A 21,918-nucleotide genomic window follows, 5' to 3' on the forward strand; every position below is an offset into this window, starting at 1 on the left:
CCTACATTCAAGTCAAGCATATAGTATGTTACATAATTCTTTTAACTTAAGTACCTCTACCTGCCCAAAATATTAATAAAATGTTTCTATTTAAACGTAATATCTCTCAGTGTTCATTATTTTTATCGCGAGTTATTTATGTTAAATTACTAATGAGACACTAGATATACGGTCTGAGGTCTATCTACGGCTTAATGACTGTCCACACTGAAAAAAAAGATCATGTTTAATTACTATTACTACTATTTAAAACAACTGAATATATTTCGATTGTTGCGACAATAATAATTAAACATACATAAGTATTTAAGAACAAAATAATAAAAAGCATTGCAACAATATTTTATGCATAATATAAATTATCCACCTCTTCTATAGGCGTACAGTGCTTATTATTAATTTTCTAGTTAGTGTGTATATATTTCACAATATCGTTTAATAATTAAAACATGTTACCGATTTAGCATACTCTTCCGTGACCAATCTAATTCGATATCTTAAATTTAAGCGTCAATTACGTTTAATTCGTCAGTTCAATATTATTAATGCATAAATATTAAGTACAAATTATCAAGTAGTAAAATAATAATAAAGAAAAGGCCCTAAAAAGAAATAATATATACAGTCAAATGGTATAAATTTCATATGGAATAAAAGTAAACTAACTTTGATTATGTATTGACAGATTTAAAAAGTGTGAACATAATATTTCTTTAGATTAACTCAAAACTGAGATCCAAAGACCCACAGAGTCACGGAATCACTTGTTATTGTTTTAAGAGGTAGGAATCCTATTTCGGAAAAGAAAAAATATACAACTTAAAATAATTGGAATTTGTAATTATTCATTACCAACCTCACGACTTTAAGACGTCAATGTTACCAACATAGGCACTAAAATAGTAATGTTGAACGTTATATTTTTGCTATGATAATTATATCGATATTTATTTATATTATTATAAATATACACTAAAAATATAATATAAATCTACACACCATGAAAATATAACTGGTAACATTATCTCATACTCAGTTTTTATTAAATAAAAAAAGTGTTACAGGAGGGTAAATTGGTAGACGATGTTTCATCACCACAACAACTCAACTCAACACGACTATTTGTTAATGCTTTAGTGGATTTGTAATGGAATCGTGACGTCTGTCGTTTTACAATTTTTCTAACAAAATGAGCCAGTTGCGATTCGGTTAAAGTTGGATTTGGAACGTATCGTATCTGTTATGAATTAGTGAAATTGTGTTGTAGGTATTTAAAGTGGGTTGAATGGCATAATAAATAAATTTATAGATACAATACGTAAACCATTTTTGTTTTTGCAAAATAATGTACAAATTTGCAGTTTGATATTCCTAGTCAAAATTAAAGAACCAGAGAAATGAAATAAAACGATGAAAGTGTGTTGAAAAGATAGCAACTGCAGATTCGTTTATTTTTGTTTAATTAAACGTTTAAAGCTTTTATTGTTTTGAGAAACGTCGCACCGTTTTCACGTTTTTCTATTTATTAATAATATTATGTATTGAAATAGTTTTCAAAATACTGAATGAAACAATGTATTATTAAAACTATGAACCATTAATATTTAATGTTATATTGTTATTATTGTAAAATAAAACGCAACTGTGAATTAGACATTTCTAACCGTCTAACGTCACTAATGTCATATTATGAATGTGTCAGTCGTGTCAGGACGGTAAACATGTGGAGTGTAGGTATAAAAAGATCGTGAAAGATAACTTTGACTTACATTGAAAACATAACTTGAAATATGTGTTATAAATAGTACTTAATTTGGAAATTGGTTACTTAAAAAATCATATAAAAATGATTCCGGGATACGGTGCAGTGACGCAGGCTCTCCTGGGAACACTATTCACGTGGGGACTTACTGCTGCAGGAGCCGGTTGTGTGTTTTTTATACGTGGTAAACATGTACGTAGTCTTCTTAACTAAAGTTTATTTATTTTTCTCGAGACATTTCCTAACTTAATTGTATGTTTTTTAGAGAAAACTCCTGGATGTGTCATTGGGTTTTGCAGCTGGTGTTATGACAGCTGCTTCATATTGGTCGTTGTTAGAGCCAGCTATTGAAATGTGTGAAGCATCTGGTTTATACGGAGATAAAGGGCAGTACGCTTTCGCCCCGGTCGCAGTGGGATTTCTTTTTGGAGCTGTATTTGTATTTGGAACTGACAGATTCTTGGATTATTTGGGCATAAATTCAACTAATATGATGATGAGTAAGTACACTATTATATCTTTTGCATATATCGGACAAAAATCATTGTATACTTGTGTTTATTTTCATTTTGAGTAGTTGAAACATTTGTTTGACAAAAAATTTTTTTGAATGTCAATTAATATATTATAAGCCTACAAAAATATTATATCCTCATATACAAACAAAAAACCTGTTACATTTATGAATAATTCCTTGAAATTATATGGTACATTTAAAATAATATATATTGTCTTGAAGGCCGTTTAGTACATACAACAATTTTTTTTATTTCCTGTTTCATATTTACATTCCGACACATTAAAATTAATAATATAAACATTACCTTTTTGATGAATTAATTAGTTTTAATAATGATAAGTCTGGTATTAGTAGTTGTAGTAGTAGTTAAAATGTAATAGTACACAGAATCTTTTTAAAATAAGTATCAAATAAAAATTATCATCAATAAAAATTAAAGGTTTTTATGTTTAATATATTCATATTATAGGAGGGAAGAGCAGACATATTTAAATTAACCTAGCTGATAAAGAACAAGAATTTTTGTATTTTTATGGCCATTTTTTAATATAAAAGTTGTATATAAACCTTAATTATACCTGTACAGCATTAGGTAGATAGTATAATATAAACTACACACAAAATGCTGGAACAATTTTCAACATTGATATAAAATTGTCATGTGTCACTATTAAAAATACATATATTATACATTTTTTACAATTATAAATATAATATATACCAAAATATTCACATTCAGAAATCACCTTTAGCTTTTTATTGTAAAGATTTATATTATAAAGATAGCTTTAGGCTAAAGTTAAGGCTCTATGGGACTGAGATATTTTTTGTTGTTCTAGCATCAATTTAAATTTTAGTCACTGTAATTGCAATGAGTTTTGTTTGTTCAATTTATTTATAGTAAATATATTAAAAACTTTTATATCTTCATCAAGTCGGCACACGGGATAGACAGGACCCATCCAATAATCACTCACTAATTAGCCATATATTAGGAAATGCTACCATACAATATTAAATTTAAATAATAAATGTTGAAATAGAGCCTTTGAAGTTATACGAGCAATCCTACTTATAAATGTAATCTTTTTGTTATCACCTTTTTATGATGTACAAATTATTTAGCGTACTATCAAAACTATGTTCTGATTACTTAAAGATTACTTATTTGTGATTTAACACTTCATGAATTTGCCGTAAGATTATACAGGTTTTCAATTAATTTTATTTATTTTTAAAATCAGTTTAAGAAGGCATAATTTAAAATTACTATTGCTTAAATTTTATCACATTTTTGCACGGTATTTTTTTACGAGTCGAGATGGCCCAGTGGTTAGAACGCGTGCATCTTAACTGATGATTGCGGGTTCAAACCCTGGCAAGCACCGCTGATTCATGTGCTTAATTTGTCTTTATAATTCATCTCGTGCTCAGCGGTGAAGGAAAACATCGTGAGGAAACCTGCATGTGACAAATTTCATAGAAATTTTGCCACATGTGTATTCCACCAACCCACATTGGAACAGCGTGGTGGAATATGTTCCAAACCTTCTCCTCAAAGGGAGAGGAGGCCTTTAGCCCCGCAGTGGGAATTTACAGGCTGTTGATGATGATGATGATGATGATTTTTTTTTTAATTGCACACAAATTAAGTATATGAATATTTTGTGTAGTACTCCCCGAGTTTGCCTACTATCTTTGGTTAAGGTGCAGATGTAATAATGCCATCTCGTTTTTGTAAACATAATATGCAAAAGTAAGTTCTTGATAGCCAACTGTAACTCTCAAAATAGATAGTTATTTAATGTGCACCTGAGTGTATGTTTCGTGGGTATAATTTATACATACATTCAAACAGACAATCGTTTTGAAGGATACTATTTTGAAATAGTATGAAACAATTTTTTTCAAGCAATTTTAAATCCGAAAACTGTAATTAAATATAACTCGTATATCGATATATATTTTTTTATTTTCATAATACAGTTACGCTATACATATACGAGTAAATAGGCCACATGATGTTAGGTAGTCACCAGCACTCATAGACATTAGCACCATAAAAACATTAAGCATTATTAACATTGCTGATGCATCGCCAGCCTAGGGAACTAAAAATAAGATGTTACAAAGGGCAACTTTTGCCTAGCTACTTACACTTGGTTACGCAACCTTCCAACTCGAATACAACAGTTCTTAGTTTGGCTATAGGATATGTGATGACTAAATGAGACCTACCTAGACAGTCTTGCTCAAAACCCTACTACCAAGTAGTAACGGTTAAATTATAGTATTCCTAATGATAATAAAATACAGTGTCGTGCGTTATTTATAATGATTTAGTTTTAAATTTTTTGTTGCATAATGATGATCTCCTTCTGACTGATTTCGGTCGAGGCATTAATTTTCAAAAGAGATAATACTAGGGCACTCTCTATTTCTTCACTCTCACAATCCGATGGGACTGCATACCGTCACGAGCGAGACGAGTTGGGGCAGATTAAGCCTTTACGTGGACTGAGGGACGGTTTTCTTTTTGTATAAGCAACGCTATTTAATTTCATATCTTTTCATTCTCGTTGATTTTTAGCTAGACATGATTCACGTGGAAAGTGTCCCTTATAAATGTGTTCATTTTTTTGGGGATTATAAAAACTACCAAGGTTTTTAATTTCTTTTATTGTAAGAGATTTGTTTAATTAAATTTTTTATTAATTATACTTTTAATATATTAATATAATTTACATGGATAATTGTTCATTGTGTATTACTTTGTAAATGAGGAAGTCGTCGCCGTATTTAATTAAGTAAAGATATTTGTCTTCATATACTGTTCGTCAGTAAAGTCTAGAAATCGCCAATCTTCTGTTCTTTCGTTAATCACAACAAACAAATTTTTTATATTCTTCGGTTCTAATGTTTTTAGACTAAACTAAAATTACATGCAATTTTTCCCAAATGTGTTTTAAATCCTACTTTATATAAATAATAGTTTTAGCCCGCAGCTTAGGCCTCGTTTACGTAGAGGGGCAGTAATCAGGTTACTAGATGTAATAAGAAGCATTTGTTTCCTTTTCCTTTCTTGGAGCTAAAGCTTGATTCACACCAAATTTTATCCAATACGGTTCAGTTGTTTAGCCATAAATAAATGGCGCAACAGACAGAGAGACAAATTTGCATTTTAATATCAGTATAGAATTCAAAAGCACGGTATAAAAATTAAATAAGAAAACATTTTTTACCGATTTTTAGTAAATTATTAGATACCCTGTAATAATTTGTATAATTACGATCGCGCACACTACTGTGACTGTTGACTGATCTCAATTGAATCGCTACTTTATAATCTTTGCCATGTTAGCAAAACTAAGAATTAAATTGGATTGAATTGACTCGCTATTTTAGCAAAAAAGTCTCCCTAATATTTTTAATAGTATGAATAACTTTGACAAGATTTATTGAATGACCTTTAATTTTAAAAATTTCTAAATAGAAAAAAAAATACATTTACTTAGGAATGGGGAATGTGTGAGAGAAATCTAAGAATTATTTGCACATTTTATAACCATAACTGCTATAAATAACGCCAATAAAATGAAATTCTTAATATACACCTGTATTAAATTAACTGTTCAACTTACGCGAACAGTTAGTTTAAATAATAAACGAGATTTATGCACGTTAAGATTTCTTCTATCTTATCAGGGATGAGAGGAGCTTGTAACACGTGCTCCTGACGGGCGACTTATTCAAGACCATGTTATCTTTTATTGACAATGAATGGCTCTTTATATTAATATAGTAATATGTGTAGATGGAATACGTATATCGTTAACAAACTGACGTTATATGACTTCTGTGCATTCTTGATTTCAGTTTAAATAACGTTAAAATAGATAGATCAGAGGTGCATTGAGTTCTGTGTTGTTTTATGTTTATGTTTTAGGCTGATTCAAATACGAATTAATGAACAAAAATTTTATGTTGAAGTTTCGTATCCGTAAAACCTTTTGTAGTAAACACAATTCAGCGTCGCAGACTAGCTGAGCCTTCACTGAACGTAGTTTTGTACGTTAGATTAGTTGTATGTGTATATTATTTATACTTATCTTTCTCTCATGGATTTTTTTTTTAAATTTCTTATTCCTTTATAATCTTGTGTTCAGGAAAATATTGAAACTAAAAACAACCTAAATACTGTTAATTAGCTCGTTTCAAAGAATGTCTATTATTTCGTGATTGCATATTTATGCGGGTATTTTGATATTTATGCAGGCAAATGAAACATGCAACATACATGGCGACTCTCCAATTTTCAAATTATGATTGTTTTTTTCATTCTTGGAAATTGACTGTCAGTCAAATTTTCCAGTAAAAGTTTTTTAATCTAACACGATCTGCAGATTTCTTTTTTTATAATCTTAATAATAATATAATAGATAATATTAGGGAAATGTATATAATGAAATATTTCTAAAATACATAGGTTATATATATATATATATATATATACCTATATCTTTATCGTTTATCGTGCTACCTCGTCTGGATAGGTATCATCTAAATATGACTTATTAATAGCCAATCAGCAATGCTTTGTTTTGTTGTTCGGTTAGAAAGGCGAGTGAGCCTGTGTAACTACGGTATAACGGATAAAACATCTCAGTTCCATAGGTTGATGGCGCATTGACGATATAAGGATGATTATTTTTCGTATGGTACCAATAGTTTATGGGCCGTGGTGTCCACTATTGGGTAGTTTGCTTATATTGATAAATCTTATTGTCACCCCGGTGTAATTTGAGAAACGTTTCAGATGAAATATAAACTGAATTTATTTGTAAATATTGCAGTTTACACGAATCAATCAAATGCTTATGTATTAATTGTTTAATTCTCAGCAATAACAAAAACCAACAATTCCAAAGAGAAAATCGAAGATCTGGAAATGATGACAGCTCTGAACAGGCGGTCATCGAACCCTACACTGCTTACGATGGAGACGCAGCCAGCTGACTTCGCGGACTGCATAACGAATCAGCACACTGCGCAGAGGCGGCGTGGTCACCATCATTCTCAGAATTCATTGGTTCGTATAATCTAATTAGTATCATCTATTCCGATCACATTTTTCGTTTGAGAATTATTTCACCTAGTGCCATTTCAACATTTTCACTGGGTTATATCATGACCTCTTCTTTAGAAGTTATGGCGGTTTTCCCTCACATTGTTTCCCTTAATAAAGCACGAAATGAACTCATACCGCTGGTAAAAATTTAGATTAGAGCAGATTTAAGCTACGGTTTTAATTTAAGGTCCACGTTCATCCCCGTAGAATCATGATTATCCTAAAAGAATGAACTCGACTCACCCAAAAAAAATAACCTAACATATTGAATAAAGTTGTTATGTAAAAATTTTGTTTTTTAAATTTCAGAAAACAGACGGAGGCGAAGGTGATCGTCGCGACAGTGTGGCGCGCGCGTTAGAAGCGCGTCAGTCGCAGTGGAAGAGAATAATGCTCCTCGTGGTCGCCATCACCGTCCACAACATACCCGAGGGGCTGGCGGTGGGCGTCGGATTCGGCGCTGCAGCGTCTTCCTCGCAAGCCTCGTTCCATAGTGCCAGGTTAGTGTCATTTTATGTACTAAATGTTAAAATATGTGATTCCCTTGTTAAAATTAATTAAGAACAGATAAGATTAGGATGAACAAAAATATACAAGCCGCCACATGCAACATGATATTACTATAAAAATAGTACTACAGATGCAACTTACTAAGTTTTATTAGTACTAACTAACACTATTATATTTTAAATATATTTACATATGCGACAACTTAAAATAACATAACTGCATTAAAATGAATTATTCAGTGACGTCATTAAATAAGAGAATATTTATAACGTTAAATTGTCTCAACTTTATGTTCTACTTATAACCGTACTACCCCTCTTCGTTTAGTTGTAGTAGGTTAACAGGGTTTTCTTAACAACCAACGTCTTTCAAATCGATATATAGAGAGGCTTTCAGCAGTCATTGTGTATCAGCTTACTCTCTTAGAAGACAGAATTTTCTCATAGACATTTTAATACTTTTTTAAAAGACTTCCGAAACTAGTTCTAGTTGCCGTCCGTGGCTTCGGCTGACAACGTGTACGCATAATTTCACGGTGATCGGTCAGAAGTTAAGAGCATAAGGAACAAACTTACGTATTTACGTAAGTTTGTTCTTAGAACTATATTTCATTTTTAAGGAAATTGAACGTTTAATTTTATTATATATATTATAACGATGGTAATTGAACCAATTTAAATTTAATTCAACTACTACTCTTCTCTGTCTAATGTACGTGCATTATCAGATATTGTCTGGTAATAAAAATATCTATGTATGTATATAACAATTATAATTAACGTGTGTTTGTATGTACACACACATTAAGTGTGCCTGTGTATAATCTACTAGAACACTTCCGTAAGTACTATATATAGACTTTCATTATATTTATTCTAGTAAAAGTATCATATTAGTATCATATAGTTATGTAGTTTAAGTATAATCAAGATTACCGCGGAAAATTAAACTATATTTAAAAAGTTATTACACAATCGTCTTCAGTATTGTTAAGTTGTGTGTTGTAACTGTAATTATTTTGTAAAATTTCAAGTTTGTTTTACTTGGTGGTAGGGCTTTGTGCAAGCCCGTCATAATGTATTAAATACATAATCACATCCTTTTTATTGATGTGGCTTTGCATGCCTATTTGAATGTCTCCACAACTACCATACATCAACTAAACATTTCTTTTGCTGGCAAACTGCAATATAAGTGGGTAAGCCAGTGTTTCAAACACAAGTTACTATTATAGTAGATCCTGTATATCGCAAAGCATATAATAAGACCTGGTATATATTCCTTACAGTGCTAGTATGGGGCAAAAGCGTTATACTTGGTGGTAGGGCTTTGTACAAGCCCATCTGGGTAGGTACCACCCACTCATCAGTTATTCTACCGCCAAATAACAGTACTCAGTATTGTGTTCTGGTCTGAAGGGTGAGCGAGCCAGTGTAACTACAGGCACAAGGGACATAACATCTTAGTTACCAAGGTTGGTGGCACATTGACGATGTAAGGAATAGTTAATACTTCTTACAGCGTCATTGTCTATGGGCGATGGTGACCACTTACCATCAGGGGGGCCATATGCTCGTCCGCCAACCTATAACATCAATTGTTTTCTGTATATATTAAAAATATTCGTTCGTAAAATAGTTAAGTTACTGACTCATTTTATAAAGAATCCTACCTGAAAACCTCTGTAAAAATAAATTATTGAAATGCATACAAGAAGTATTCCAAACGTAAATATGTACTCCCATATGTTATTACTTAGTAAGTGTTGATAAAATTTCGGCTATTTTAGCTTTTTTTAAGTACTGACCAATCAGCAGGAAATATTATAAGCAAATGATACTTGCTACTGGAGACTGATCCGTGAAGTATAACGCTTCTCATTTACATCCATCACAACCCCTGTGAAGCATATATGAACAATATGTTCCAAACCCTCTCCTTAATGGAAGAGGAGGCCTTATCCCAGATGTGGAAAATTAAAGGCTGTTACTTTACTTAATGATCATGAAAGACGATGGATAATATCCATCATGACAATGAAAACAAAAGCTTTTTTTACGTATTATAGGTATTGTAACTGTAAGCAACAAGTCAGAGGAAACTTGATTAAAAAATTACCAGGTACAATAAAATCTGCGATTTCTATCAATAATAATATTTTATACAGATAAGATCACACTTTATTTCTTCCTTTTTTTTTCGTTTAAACCTAAAATCTAAAACAAAAAAAATATGTATAAATAATAGATGCATTTGAAATAATAGTATAAAAAGACTAGGTAAATATTTTTTATACTTATGTAATGCATATTACAAATAACCATTTAACTTTGAATTTCTAAGCGCCCAGAAAAATAATCGTTGTAAAAAGTCGTACAAATATCAAATATTAGCAAACGGTGTAACCAATAGACAGTTCAGTATTGATCTAGTCACGATGGCACATTCCTCCATTAAGCATTAAAATTGTTCATTTCTAATAAATTTACTAACTTCTAGAAAAATAATTTGAAATCAAGCATTTCAAAATGTTGTCATGGTATTGATAATTGATATTAGAAACGAACATCATTAGTTTCGACTTAGACGAAAGACTCCATTGAAATGGGATGCGTTAATTATGGTTATTAATTAAAATCTACTTGTATTTCCGTTTTCATAATATAATATACAGACTAAAAATCTGTCCTTATGACGGGTTTTTATTACAGAATGAATATGGTTCATCCTTAACTCATCATAACAATCATATAGTACTTTGCAAATATGATTGGCAAAAATAATAAATCTACTTAAAAATACATTGTATAGTGTATACAAAATCTCGGTTCTGGGTTGTTGACTGCTGTGCAAACCAAAATCTAATATTTCAACTTCATAGGATAAGATTCCAATCCAATCCATCAGCCCATTTCCGTCCACTGCTGGACATAGGCCTCTCCAATTGCACGCCACTGAGATCGTTCTTGGGCTACTCGCATCCATCCTAGCCTAGGATAAGATTAATTGATTCTAATTTAGCTGGCAATACTTAAACGAAACAAAACAACACAATTAACTAAACTATTTGTAATAAAGCTAGTGAATACACAGGGAATTTTAATTTGATCCCATTCAAAGTGGTGTTTCTATGAACAGCAATAGTTGCAGATATTTCGTTGTGTTTTGTTTATAAGGTTTTTTATTCGAATCGAATTTCGAAATATGTTAGGAGAAATAGAATTTGGGAAGAGCAGCTGAATATTAAATACCGTATTCTTAAATATCATGTTAGCCAATGCACAATGGTAATAAGGAATACTTTTCTGTACCGAATTAGGTGTGTTCAATGATGTTCTAGTAAACAGATATGTCATTAACGCGCAAAAAGTGAAGACTAGAAAACGTCCTAATAGGGACGTTTGCTTTTAGTCGTTTTCATCATAATTATGCCAGTAATACGTTAAAATACATCATAATTATGTAGTAATACGTTTTGCGTAATTAAAACACCTAGATATCTCTTTTACTTATTGTTTTTATCAAGCTATCCTTTCTACTTGTAACGAAATGTAAAATAAACGGTCCCCTGCGCGGCACACTTTTTTCTGTTGTTTAGTATGGGTATAACATATTATCTGTTTATTAGATTATCATTGGGTGTGTTACATAAATTCGATGTAATTTGGTAGGAATCACCTTGGTCAGTTAAGTTTATCTATCTTAAAACGATGATTATTATATTACGCTGTTTACAAAAGCCTTTTCAAATTTTATCAGAAAGATAGCGTCAACGAATAGATAAATAATCGATTCAAGCACTTCGGAATCTCATCTCATCGGCAAAACTATTTATTTTTTTAAATATTTTTATACGAACGTACAGCGCGATCTCTTTTTCACCACTAACACTACAACAGTGAACTAATACCGTCATCTAACGGTAGAACCTAAAAGCTTGTCGACTATTTATTTTCAATTATTTTGTTTCGTAACGTCAAACCATAGTAGCTTGTTTGTCTCCTCAAATAGATGGCGCCACTTGTAATGTGACAACACTAATACAATTTTTCTCCCACATATTATATTATCCACGTTATATAATAGAAATTAATAAAAATAGCATTTAATCAATAAAATCAGGTATTAATTTCTATTTTATTACATTTAGGCTAAAATACATGTATCTCTGATGTCTACGCATAAAATATAGGTATACCTTTATATAGCAATAAATAAAGGCGATTACTAGTTAAACATATAGTTTAATTGCAAAGTAACCTCAATATTACTGAAAGATTAATGTTTTTCAATAATTACCAATTATGGTAAAGTCTATTGTGCGCACGATTCGACGTATAATGCGTCGCCATTTTGTTACGTCAGAAGGAACGCGAGGCACCGGAGGGCGCCGTTGCAGGAATTTCATTGATAACTTGGCGTGAGCAGAATAAAACTAGTTGCGCTATGAACTCATCACGGACTAGATTCCAATTAGATTAGGCTCTATTTTTTTCATTCTGTTAAAGAATTTCCAAGCGTCATATCCTGTATCTTTAGTAGATACCATTATTAGAAGAAAATGACTAAACCATATCATCATATATTTCTTCATTATGTCATAAAGCTTCATCTTTACGTTACACGATTTAAGTATGTATTTATAAATCAATTAAATGTATTACTTTTTAATAGGATGCTTAATCTTAAATAAGATATAATAACTTTTTTCTAAAGAAATGTCTGTTGTGTGACTAAACGAAACGAGTTACTGCTTTGAAATAACATCGGAAAGTTGTCAAATTGTAATATCATCGCGTTTTTGTAAATTTCACTTTTATAATGTAGACGGTCGGTCATAACTGTCGCGGCTCGGACCATTTCGTAAGCTATAAATAATCTATATTTTGTGAAAGAAAAAAACTGGGAAATTGTATCGTCTCGTCTCATCGATCGTTTGGCATGGAGGAGCCGTCACACGCCTACTTACTGTGTCTGCATGGTGATCGCGACGCCTACTGCTAGAGTTAATTTTGTCAATAAGTGATTATGAAACGTTTAACGCGCTGTTTCAGCACTGATTAAAGCTGACATACATTACGGGTGGATCGTCGAAAATGTCAATTCAATGCGGTTTGCAGCGATGATGCCAATTTTTTGGGAGCGTTTTAAATTTTTATTCGTACCTAATGTTAAATTAGTTTTTCGGCTAAAAATATAACATTTTTGAAACATAATTTTATTAGAATTGTTAAAGGATGCTTTAACAAAAGAAAATAACGTTCATGAAGGTTCTAATGTCATTAGAGAATCGACTTATTGGATATATTATGCAAAATTTTCTTTGTTAAAGCCGTCGTTTCAAGATTAGTCTAAACTAAATGATATTAAGTATAAGTTTTCGTTTGATCATAAGAGAGGAGACGCGGTACTAGAATTGGCGAAGACGGTTCATTTGTAGATGCGGCGAGTGGAGCCAAATCGCGTGGCGGGTGAGGGCATCGACCCGCGCCGGCACAGACGTTGCCGTCACCGCCGCCGACGCCGTTTGGTGAAACTATTTCACTGAAAAATCCGCCGGCACGTCGTATCATTGAAGTCAACCTTGACAATTTGTCGCGTCGTCTATACCGCCGCGTGGGTGCCCCAGAGTACCTATTCATAACCGTTAAATATTGCCAATTCACAGCCTCGTAGACATTTTCGAAAAAGGCGAAGTCGATTATTACGAAATGAATTTCAGAGTGAGCTCTAACTCTGAAGTTTCTTGATCTCTTCATAATTATAATACTGATTCGTATAATTGGCATTTCCTCAAGACACAATGCATCTATTTCTGTTACATACGAAAAGAGATCCGCAAGCCGTCCATGTGTCACTATTTGTAACAGATTGTTATTTTTAGAACCTATATGTCACAACTGCAAGTCTAACTCTGTGGCTTGATTAAAAATAGGTCGATAATTATATTACCTTTATAAATATATAAATTATTTATTGATAAATAATCTCAAAATTTTCCGAGCTGATCTCACAGACTAATATGATTCAAAAGTGTATATTCACATGGACAATATATTTTACGTATATGTAATAGTAAATAAGTTAAACGTCGTCGAACTATGAAAATATGATTGAAATAAATTGTCATTTTAACATTTTTTATATCTTTAGAACGATTTTCTAAATAAATAAATAAATAACTTCAGAATCAATAGCTTCTGTTGTTAATAAGATGTATGTATCTAAAACGGAAAGTGTGCAAAATTTCGGTCCTTTAAATAATATGATAATTTTTATATTAACAAAAACTATTGAGGCGTGGTTGTCGTTATATAGTTACTGTACTAAATACATAGTCGCTTGAACGCATAAATTAGTTCGTTTTATGAAGTTCACTTGATATTTGTATAGCGTGAAACATACTTAACGGAATAATTTTGAGCTACCTACTCGTTCCATTATACTCATCGTTAAAAAAAACAATCATAGAACAAATGTTATCCACATAACGTTATGCTCATTTGTCGCATCAACTTTATCGCGCGACTTTGCTCTTGTAAACGTCTTAGGCGCCATTATAACTTGCTAGCGACCCGTCCTGGCCTCACACGGGGTACTTGATAGTTGATATATATCGTTATATTATAACAATATTACATAATATCACTATAAATGTAGCTTATGTGTTATTCTGATGTATAACCTATATTATTGTGAAATTTCATCCAAATCCGTTTAGTAGTTTTATCGTGAAAGAGTAACAAACATACATACACCCATGACATGACATGACATGACATGACAAACTTTCGCATTTATAATATAAGTAGAATTAAAGTCGTATTCAACCTTATATTTTAAAGAAAGTGTTGCATATTAGATTGTTTCCTTGTTAGTGTAACTTGAAATGTTGTTATAAGACTTTTCTATTACCGATAAACGATCAGAATGATTTTCAGAAAGCAGCAAATGTTATTGTATGGGAAACTGACGCTTTTGCCCCATACTAGTACTGTAAAGAATATATATCAATTTTTATACTATGTTTTGCGATATACAGGGTCTACAATAATTGTCACTTTTATCTGTAACACTGGCTTACCCACTTATATTGCAGTTTGCCAGCTGAAGAAATGTTTAGTTGATGGATGGTAGTTGTGGAGACATTCAAATAGGCATGCAAAGCCCCATCAATAAAAAGGATTTGGTTATGTATTTAATACATTATGTAAGTTTTGTTTTACCTAAGTACGCGATTGCTTCCATTTAATTTACTTTAAATATCTACAAGGATAAATTAACATTATATTGAGTTATAAACACACTCCAAAATAGCAAAAAATTATAAATGTTTGTTATGTTTTCTCTTATATTCAAATGCAACGGTGGTAACCAATAAATTAAAAGCTAATTCAAAATTCTAGCGTACATTAAAAAATCTTTATATAAAATTGCACCGCTTCCGACATATTGAATGAAATATAATTACAAATTTTGCGTAATCACCACATCGATAAGTATCATACAAGGAAAAATTTATATTAAAAGTGTATACGGATGCTGCTTTCACAATTATATACCTTAAGAAAGCGAACGAAACCATGTATAAAGAGTAATAAAAGCAACACAATTTGTATCCTCATTTTTATGTTTTTTTATTGAACTTTGTATATTAAACCGTAACACAGAAAGTGTTTCGGTTCGGCGAATGAAAGAGTGAGCCAGTGTAAAGGACTTAACTTATTTCGCATTGTTAGTGCCGCTTTGTCCCTTCAAGAAACAGCCTATGTACCTATCTTATCCGAATAACTGTTTTTTTTATTAAATGAACATACATTTCCGGTCGCTGAAATACTTTTCCTCTTAAGAAGAAGCTGTAGAGCGTATGTACGCTGCTTTAAATTCGTTTCAGGGCTTAAGTATATTATTAAAAAATGATTTATAAAGTACAAGAACTCAGTGGTGCTGGCGCCAAGATTGAGATTGAAAAGTATTCAGTTAAATCGTTGTATTCTGTCACACAGAGCCAACACTCTAACGAAATTTCTGCTATGTGTATTATTTTAATAGTCTTTGATCTCGAGACTTCTTCTACTTACAGTTTACTCAAAACAAAACTATATTTTAGATAAAAAAAATGTACTTGATAATTACTTATAAGCCGCTCTCAAAACTTTGCGTTTATTCAATAGATTTCGAAACCTATACTACCTAAGCCTTAGTTGTCCGATTTAAGTAGCTAAGAATGTTGACTACAAACCATGTTTTTATCTCACTGAGATATCCTGTCGTTGAAAAATGTCTTTAGTTAGTCTTTTTTTTTTTTTAAATAATAGTATTTGTAAAATAATACAATCCATCTCAGCTGTAATAAAAAAACGCACAGAATAAGTATAGAAAAACGCTATGTAAAGTCAGATTTACTGACGACCCCCGAATATATTACTTTTTTATGTTTCTCCATTCTCCTCTCATTTTCAAAACTTTTGTTAAATTAATCATCCCTCCGATTCAAAAATCCCAGCAAAGGAGTGACTCTCGAAAGTTTGAAGTATAACGTTCTGAATCCTGAATGACATATGAGCTGTGGCTTTGATCGTTAAATTACCTACGTCACTTAAAATTTCTCGCGCTCTTGAAAAACCAATAAACATTATGATCACATATACTACTAACAAATATGATCAACTAGTTATTAGTTTTTACACATCATGCTCATTTTTTGATATCATTAAATATTTGTCAGATAAAAGAAAAATAAAAAATACATAAATAATTACACACAATATTACGCACAGTATGATGTTGTATATCTTTCCTTTTTCTTAAAAGAGTTTATATTATAAGTATTAAGTTAATGTTGTTAAATAGAAATACAGAAGGTTACAAAGCTTTAGCTAGTTATATTCTGCCTATTTTTTATATTCATTAAATACTGTTTGGTAGGTTTTGTCTTAAAATAATAAACAAATTTCCTCATAAATATCATCCATCGAGTCATATAAGCTTATAATGTGTAGTGCTATTGAAATGTTTACTTTTTCGTTAATAAAATAACCAGAAACTATTCGTCTACCTCTCGTTTTATTTTAATTGCAATTTAAATAAAATGTAGACAATAAAACACCTCGTCGTCCAACAACGCTTTCCTGGAACTTGGGCTGGAGATGCCTAAAAGACCCCCGTGGTTTTCCCTTGGAATTTTATAATAGACTGTATGTTATTCCAAAACTATAATAAATTGGATTTTTTTCCAAGAATTATCTCTTAAGACAAACTTTTCTAAATAATTCGTCTAATCTTTACGTAATTACGAATGTTTCCACTTCGTTTTGCGAAGACGACCAAAAACAATATATCATGCAGATATGAGTTAAATATTATCAGACGGCGGTAATTCAGGTCTGGGCAGAAAAAGTTGATCGCTTGCTCTGGATGATGGCGGGAAATGAGATAACTATACTATCCTGTTAACAATTTCATTGTTTCTTGCTTATTATGCAAATCTACTTATATCTCATTATACGAATAATTCTCACTAAGTCTGATACAAACTACCGCAAAATACAAAAACTAACATCTCAATAAAAGTATCAATCTATTATAGCCATTTGCATGTACTTTTAACTTTGGAGTTAACAAAGAAATTAAACTCTCTCATGGGAAGACAGAACGATAGACGATAAACTATACAAAAATGTTTACCTTTTCTTAATTTATGAATGAGGATAGGAGATAAAAATATGTTAATACACAAGTGATGTTCTCAGACATCACAAGAACACTCACTGCGGCAATTTATTTGTCATATTCCGAGAAGAGCGATGTACGAACCAATAACTGTTAGCAGTTAACCGTGTCTCGTACTCATGTAGATAAGTGGCAAGCTAGCGGTGTACCGGCAGGCCCGAGGTGGTCGGATGGCCCTGAGGAGCGGAGGGTGGCGCCCGAGTATAATGGGAGTCGGCAACCGCTTTGTGTCCGTCGCTGTTATTATGCAGATTAACACCGCCGGGAATTTGTTCAAATATCGTAACGAGCGCTCCTCCCGGCGCCGGCGCCGATCGCGCTGTTGTAATTTACGATTCGAGCCTCGGGAATGTGTCGGCGTTCGCTCCTTCTACGGAATTTGGAGCCGTTTTGTCCATTTTATATTACGCCTCCTGCCCGAGACTGCTGTTGAAGATTTTGGGGTGCAGTTTAGTTTATTTCATTTTGTTCGTTACCTAATGTTCACTTTGAATCGCAAAACGTAAAGTGACCATCACGTATTCCATAAACAAATTAATTTACGATTATTTATCGTAATCTAGTTTTATCCAGTTTTTATTTTTGATGCATATAAATGCTTAATGATAAAATCTAAAAATATTTTTCTGAATAAATTTATATTTTTAAGGCAAATTCTCAAACAACTACATACTTGGCATGCGGATTACACGCTGTCAGTGAACCACGATAGGCAATAAATTAGTGAAATTCAATTTAAATTTGAAAATTCAAAAAACAGTTCAATTATTATTCATATGGAAAAATAGCAAATAACTCTGATTAGTAATTATGTGATTCAAATAATATATTTAACAACACTATCGTCAGTTAAACATTTATGATTAAGTATTTACGAAATTATTATAATAGTAGGTATGAGCAGGACGGGGCAGAAACTCTATAGAACCAATTATTTGAAAGCTTAATAAAGCATGGCGTCTGAAATTCCGCGCACATTTAGACATGAGTTAAGCAGCAAAGTGAAATAAATGGTTGGGAGTAGCGGCGGAGGGGAGAGGAGGTCCGGCCGCATTCCTCCGGAGCCTCCGACCCTCGCATGCCGAACTTTCTGCCGCTTTCCCAGGATGGAATGCCAGCCTGCCTAATGTTACACATACATTTCTAACATTTAAATTATCTACAGCTTTTGTTTTATGTGCGATGTAGAGAAATTCTAATTATTTTGTTTTGATTTTGTTACATTGTAGACTATAATATGCATATTAAAGTACATTGGAATTATAAAAAAACCTATGTTTTTAAGATAACAATTTTCGTTGCAAGAAAAATATTTTAAACATCTAAGTTATAGCGTTCAGTAAGTGCCCATATTTATTAAAATTAGCCAAAAATGAATTCTTTAACATTTTGTAATTTTTAATTGTGTTAAGGGTACAATGTTTGTGTACCTATATTAATTTTAAATCGTTTATTCAAATATGGTCCTCAAAGTAACCAACATAAGTTCTATTATCGTTCGGCTGATAAAATGGAAGTCCCAATTAACTTGCGCTGCGAGCTTGACTTCTAACAAAAGCATAACTGATGTGGTGGAGATAGCAGTGATTAGCAGTTACTTATACAACTGATATAATTCCTTTGCATAATTACAAACGTACGACTTACAATGAAAGGTGCATTTGATGTTGATTTTTTAAAGATTTCAACGCAGTTTTGAGTTCTACAAATTAAGCATTTGTTTTGATAATTATATTATGTAATAATGACTTCCTTCTCCAGTCTGTGTAAAAATGATTGCTTATTATGAGGTAGTAAATTTAGTATAGTGTAATGATTATATTTAAAGTATAATTAGTAAAGTAATACTAAATATTGTAACCTTTTTCCAATTTCATATATAAGCTTGCAGTTTGTTACGTAAGCTTTAACAATTATTACGTTACTGGTAAGTATGTAGTTGAAACAGATAATAATTAATAATCAATGATATATATCTTAGTATCGTACGTAGTTGTGAGCATCGGAAGGGCGCGCGTTCAGCGAGCGTTTCACGCAATCGTATTTTCCTCAGCCCCCAATTAACATTTGCGGAATATTTAGCAGATGTTTCGCTTGTCGCAAAAAATAAATAACTGCATGTATGTACATGTAAGCTAAACGCTACTAAACAGGGAGGGCGCGGAGGGCCGGATTCACGAGCGTTGCACTTGTTTTTACGCACGCGCGCACCGTGTGGTGCATGACCCCAATGGAATGTACCACGTGCACTAGCCGATGGAATGCGCAACTGTTTACTTTTTCATTTTTTCCCTACTTCCACCACAAACAATACCTTTTCATGCTATTTCATAACGAATTCTTTATGCCCGTACTTTCTAATCTGGCTTGTGTATTGACATTTTTTATTTTGTAACGATTGTACATTTCTCACTTGCGATTTCTTTTTCAATTTTATAGCTCTGGATAGTTTTTTTTGTAATACATTCTTTGATTATTATTTCATTTTTGTTTAATAATTTATGATGTAAAATTCTAGAAATAAGCATATTTATGCTAATTTTATCTGACATATACGTAGACATTTATCACCGATACCAAATACGCATTGTATGCGAAGACTGCCTCTCGCTTGTCATGGGCTTACTTGACGCGCCTCTTCCACTCCCGAAATAGAGGGTTCAGTAAACGGGAACGCATAAAGCAAAGGATATTTGGCGAAAGCCAGGCACGATGCCGGAAAGCGTACCGGAAGATGCGCGCTCTAGATGCGCTTTTACGATTTCCTGTGCGCCGGCGCACGCCGGACACTCGTCCACTAATGACTCATTGCTGTCTGATTATTTTCATTCAATATTTCCCCCTATGCATCATCCACTGACTGTATTATTGTACGTAAGATTCCTTGAGGCAGTTTTGAGTCACTATTGTAATGAATGTGATTTAAGTATTTATACCTACATAGGACATAATTAGATATTCTACGTTTTCTTACTGTGTCTTTTGATTGTAGATTTATCTCTGAAAGATAAGTGTGTAGCAAAATTTGCATATCGAATAAAATATTTCAACTTTGATTTTGAAAAATGACTATTTAGCGTGCCTGCAATACATGGGTTTTTAAAGTTATTTCCTGCATGCAATATTAAGGTATACTTGTGTATGTTAATTTTATAGGCTTATTTGTTTTTCCAATAGAATCTAGAAAACAGTTTGTAACTTATATCGGTGCCGTATACGTCATCAGTGCCTGTTCGGACGTCAACTCCTGCGTCAATTAAAGCCTAATTGGCTATTACATGTGCAATAACTGTTGGAGCCAATCGCTTAAGGATAAATGATATATTACAGAAACTTAATGGCATGTGATGTAATCCAGTGTTTTGGCTTAAATGTTAACTATTACTAACTTGTGTACCAAGAACCTACGCCACTTGTGCGTGAAACTAACTCACATTTCAAAACGTATCGCATCATTACTAAGTGATAACGTTTAGTGGTAGAATAAATTAAGGGTACCGCGTAAAATTCCAACAATTAACAGAATAAGCTATTGGCACGTTCGGACTTCGTCTAAGTAAAATAAAAAAATGATTTATTTCTCGACCACAGCGCTATTCAATTCAATCTCAATCACATAGAATTCACCCAAAATCATTTTTTTCCTCAAAATCGGTCCAATCTGTTTCGATATATATATGTATATATGTATGTGTGTATATAATTGTAAAAAGGTAGAACATCAGATCTTTGTTGACACAGTTATTATGGTTCATATGTTTTACATTTATATAACTAAACACGATAAATAAAAAGATGAAAAGCTTTTTCTCTGATTGTCGTTTGGCTAAAATCCCGCAATTATTATTCACACTGACAGTAATAAAAAAATGTACATAAATCAACGTTAATAAAGATCATTCCCAGCTTCTTCTGAAAACGCTCCAAGCTTTGGGTGATGTAGACAAATGCATTTGATTCGAGTCGAAGCGATTTATATCGTGACAAATCGAATGCAATCTATGCATTTTGCGTTGACAAACGAAATCGACAATCGACATGTACCATGTCTAGGCTTCACTGTTTACCTGCCACCTTTAATATTTCGTTGAACTAACGATTCCCTGCCAACCGTGGCTTGCAGTACAACGACTCTATGTTGTCATGCGGTCACTGTTTAACACCTGTCTTGTCAGCTGGGGCTTTATTTCATAGCGTGGTTTATTTACGAAATGTTACTTTAAATCTAAAAGCAGACTCGATACAGTCGCAAGTAGTAGTCACAAG

The 21,918-nt window shown here is 32.3% G+C and overlaps 1 protein-coding gene across 1 annotated transcript in view; it reads left to right on the forward strand.

Annotated features, from left to right (window-relative positions):
- The first annotated feature begins 1,702 nt into the window (after window positions 1–1,702).
- LOC124536134 (zinc transporter ZIP11) overlaps window positions 1,703–21,918 on the forward strand; it is a 51,105-nt gene continuing 30,889 nt past the window's right edge. Inside the window, exons 1-4 of the mRNA XM_047112591.1 lie at window positions 1,703–1,954; window positions 2,028–2,262; window positions 7,184–7,371; window positions 7,720–7,910. Coding sequence (XP_046968547.1) covers window positions 1,847–1,954; window positions 2,028–2,262; window positions 7,184–7,371; window positions 7,720–7,910 — 722 coding nt within the window. The 5' untranslated portion in view covers window positions 1,703–1,846. The remainder of the gene's footprint in view (window positions 1,955–2,027; window positions 2,263–7,183; window positions 7,372–7,719; window positions 7,911–21,918) is intronic.

This window comes from Vanessa cardui, chromosome 16 (assembly GCF_905220365.1).
Source record: "Vanessa cardui chromosome 16, ilVanCard2.1, whole genome shotgun sequence".
Classification (NCBI taxonomy): domain Eukaryota; kingdom Metazoa; phylum Arthropoda; class Insecta; order Lepidoptera; family Nymphalidae; genus Vanessa; species Vanessa cardui.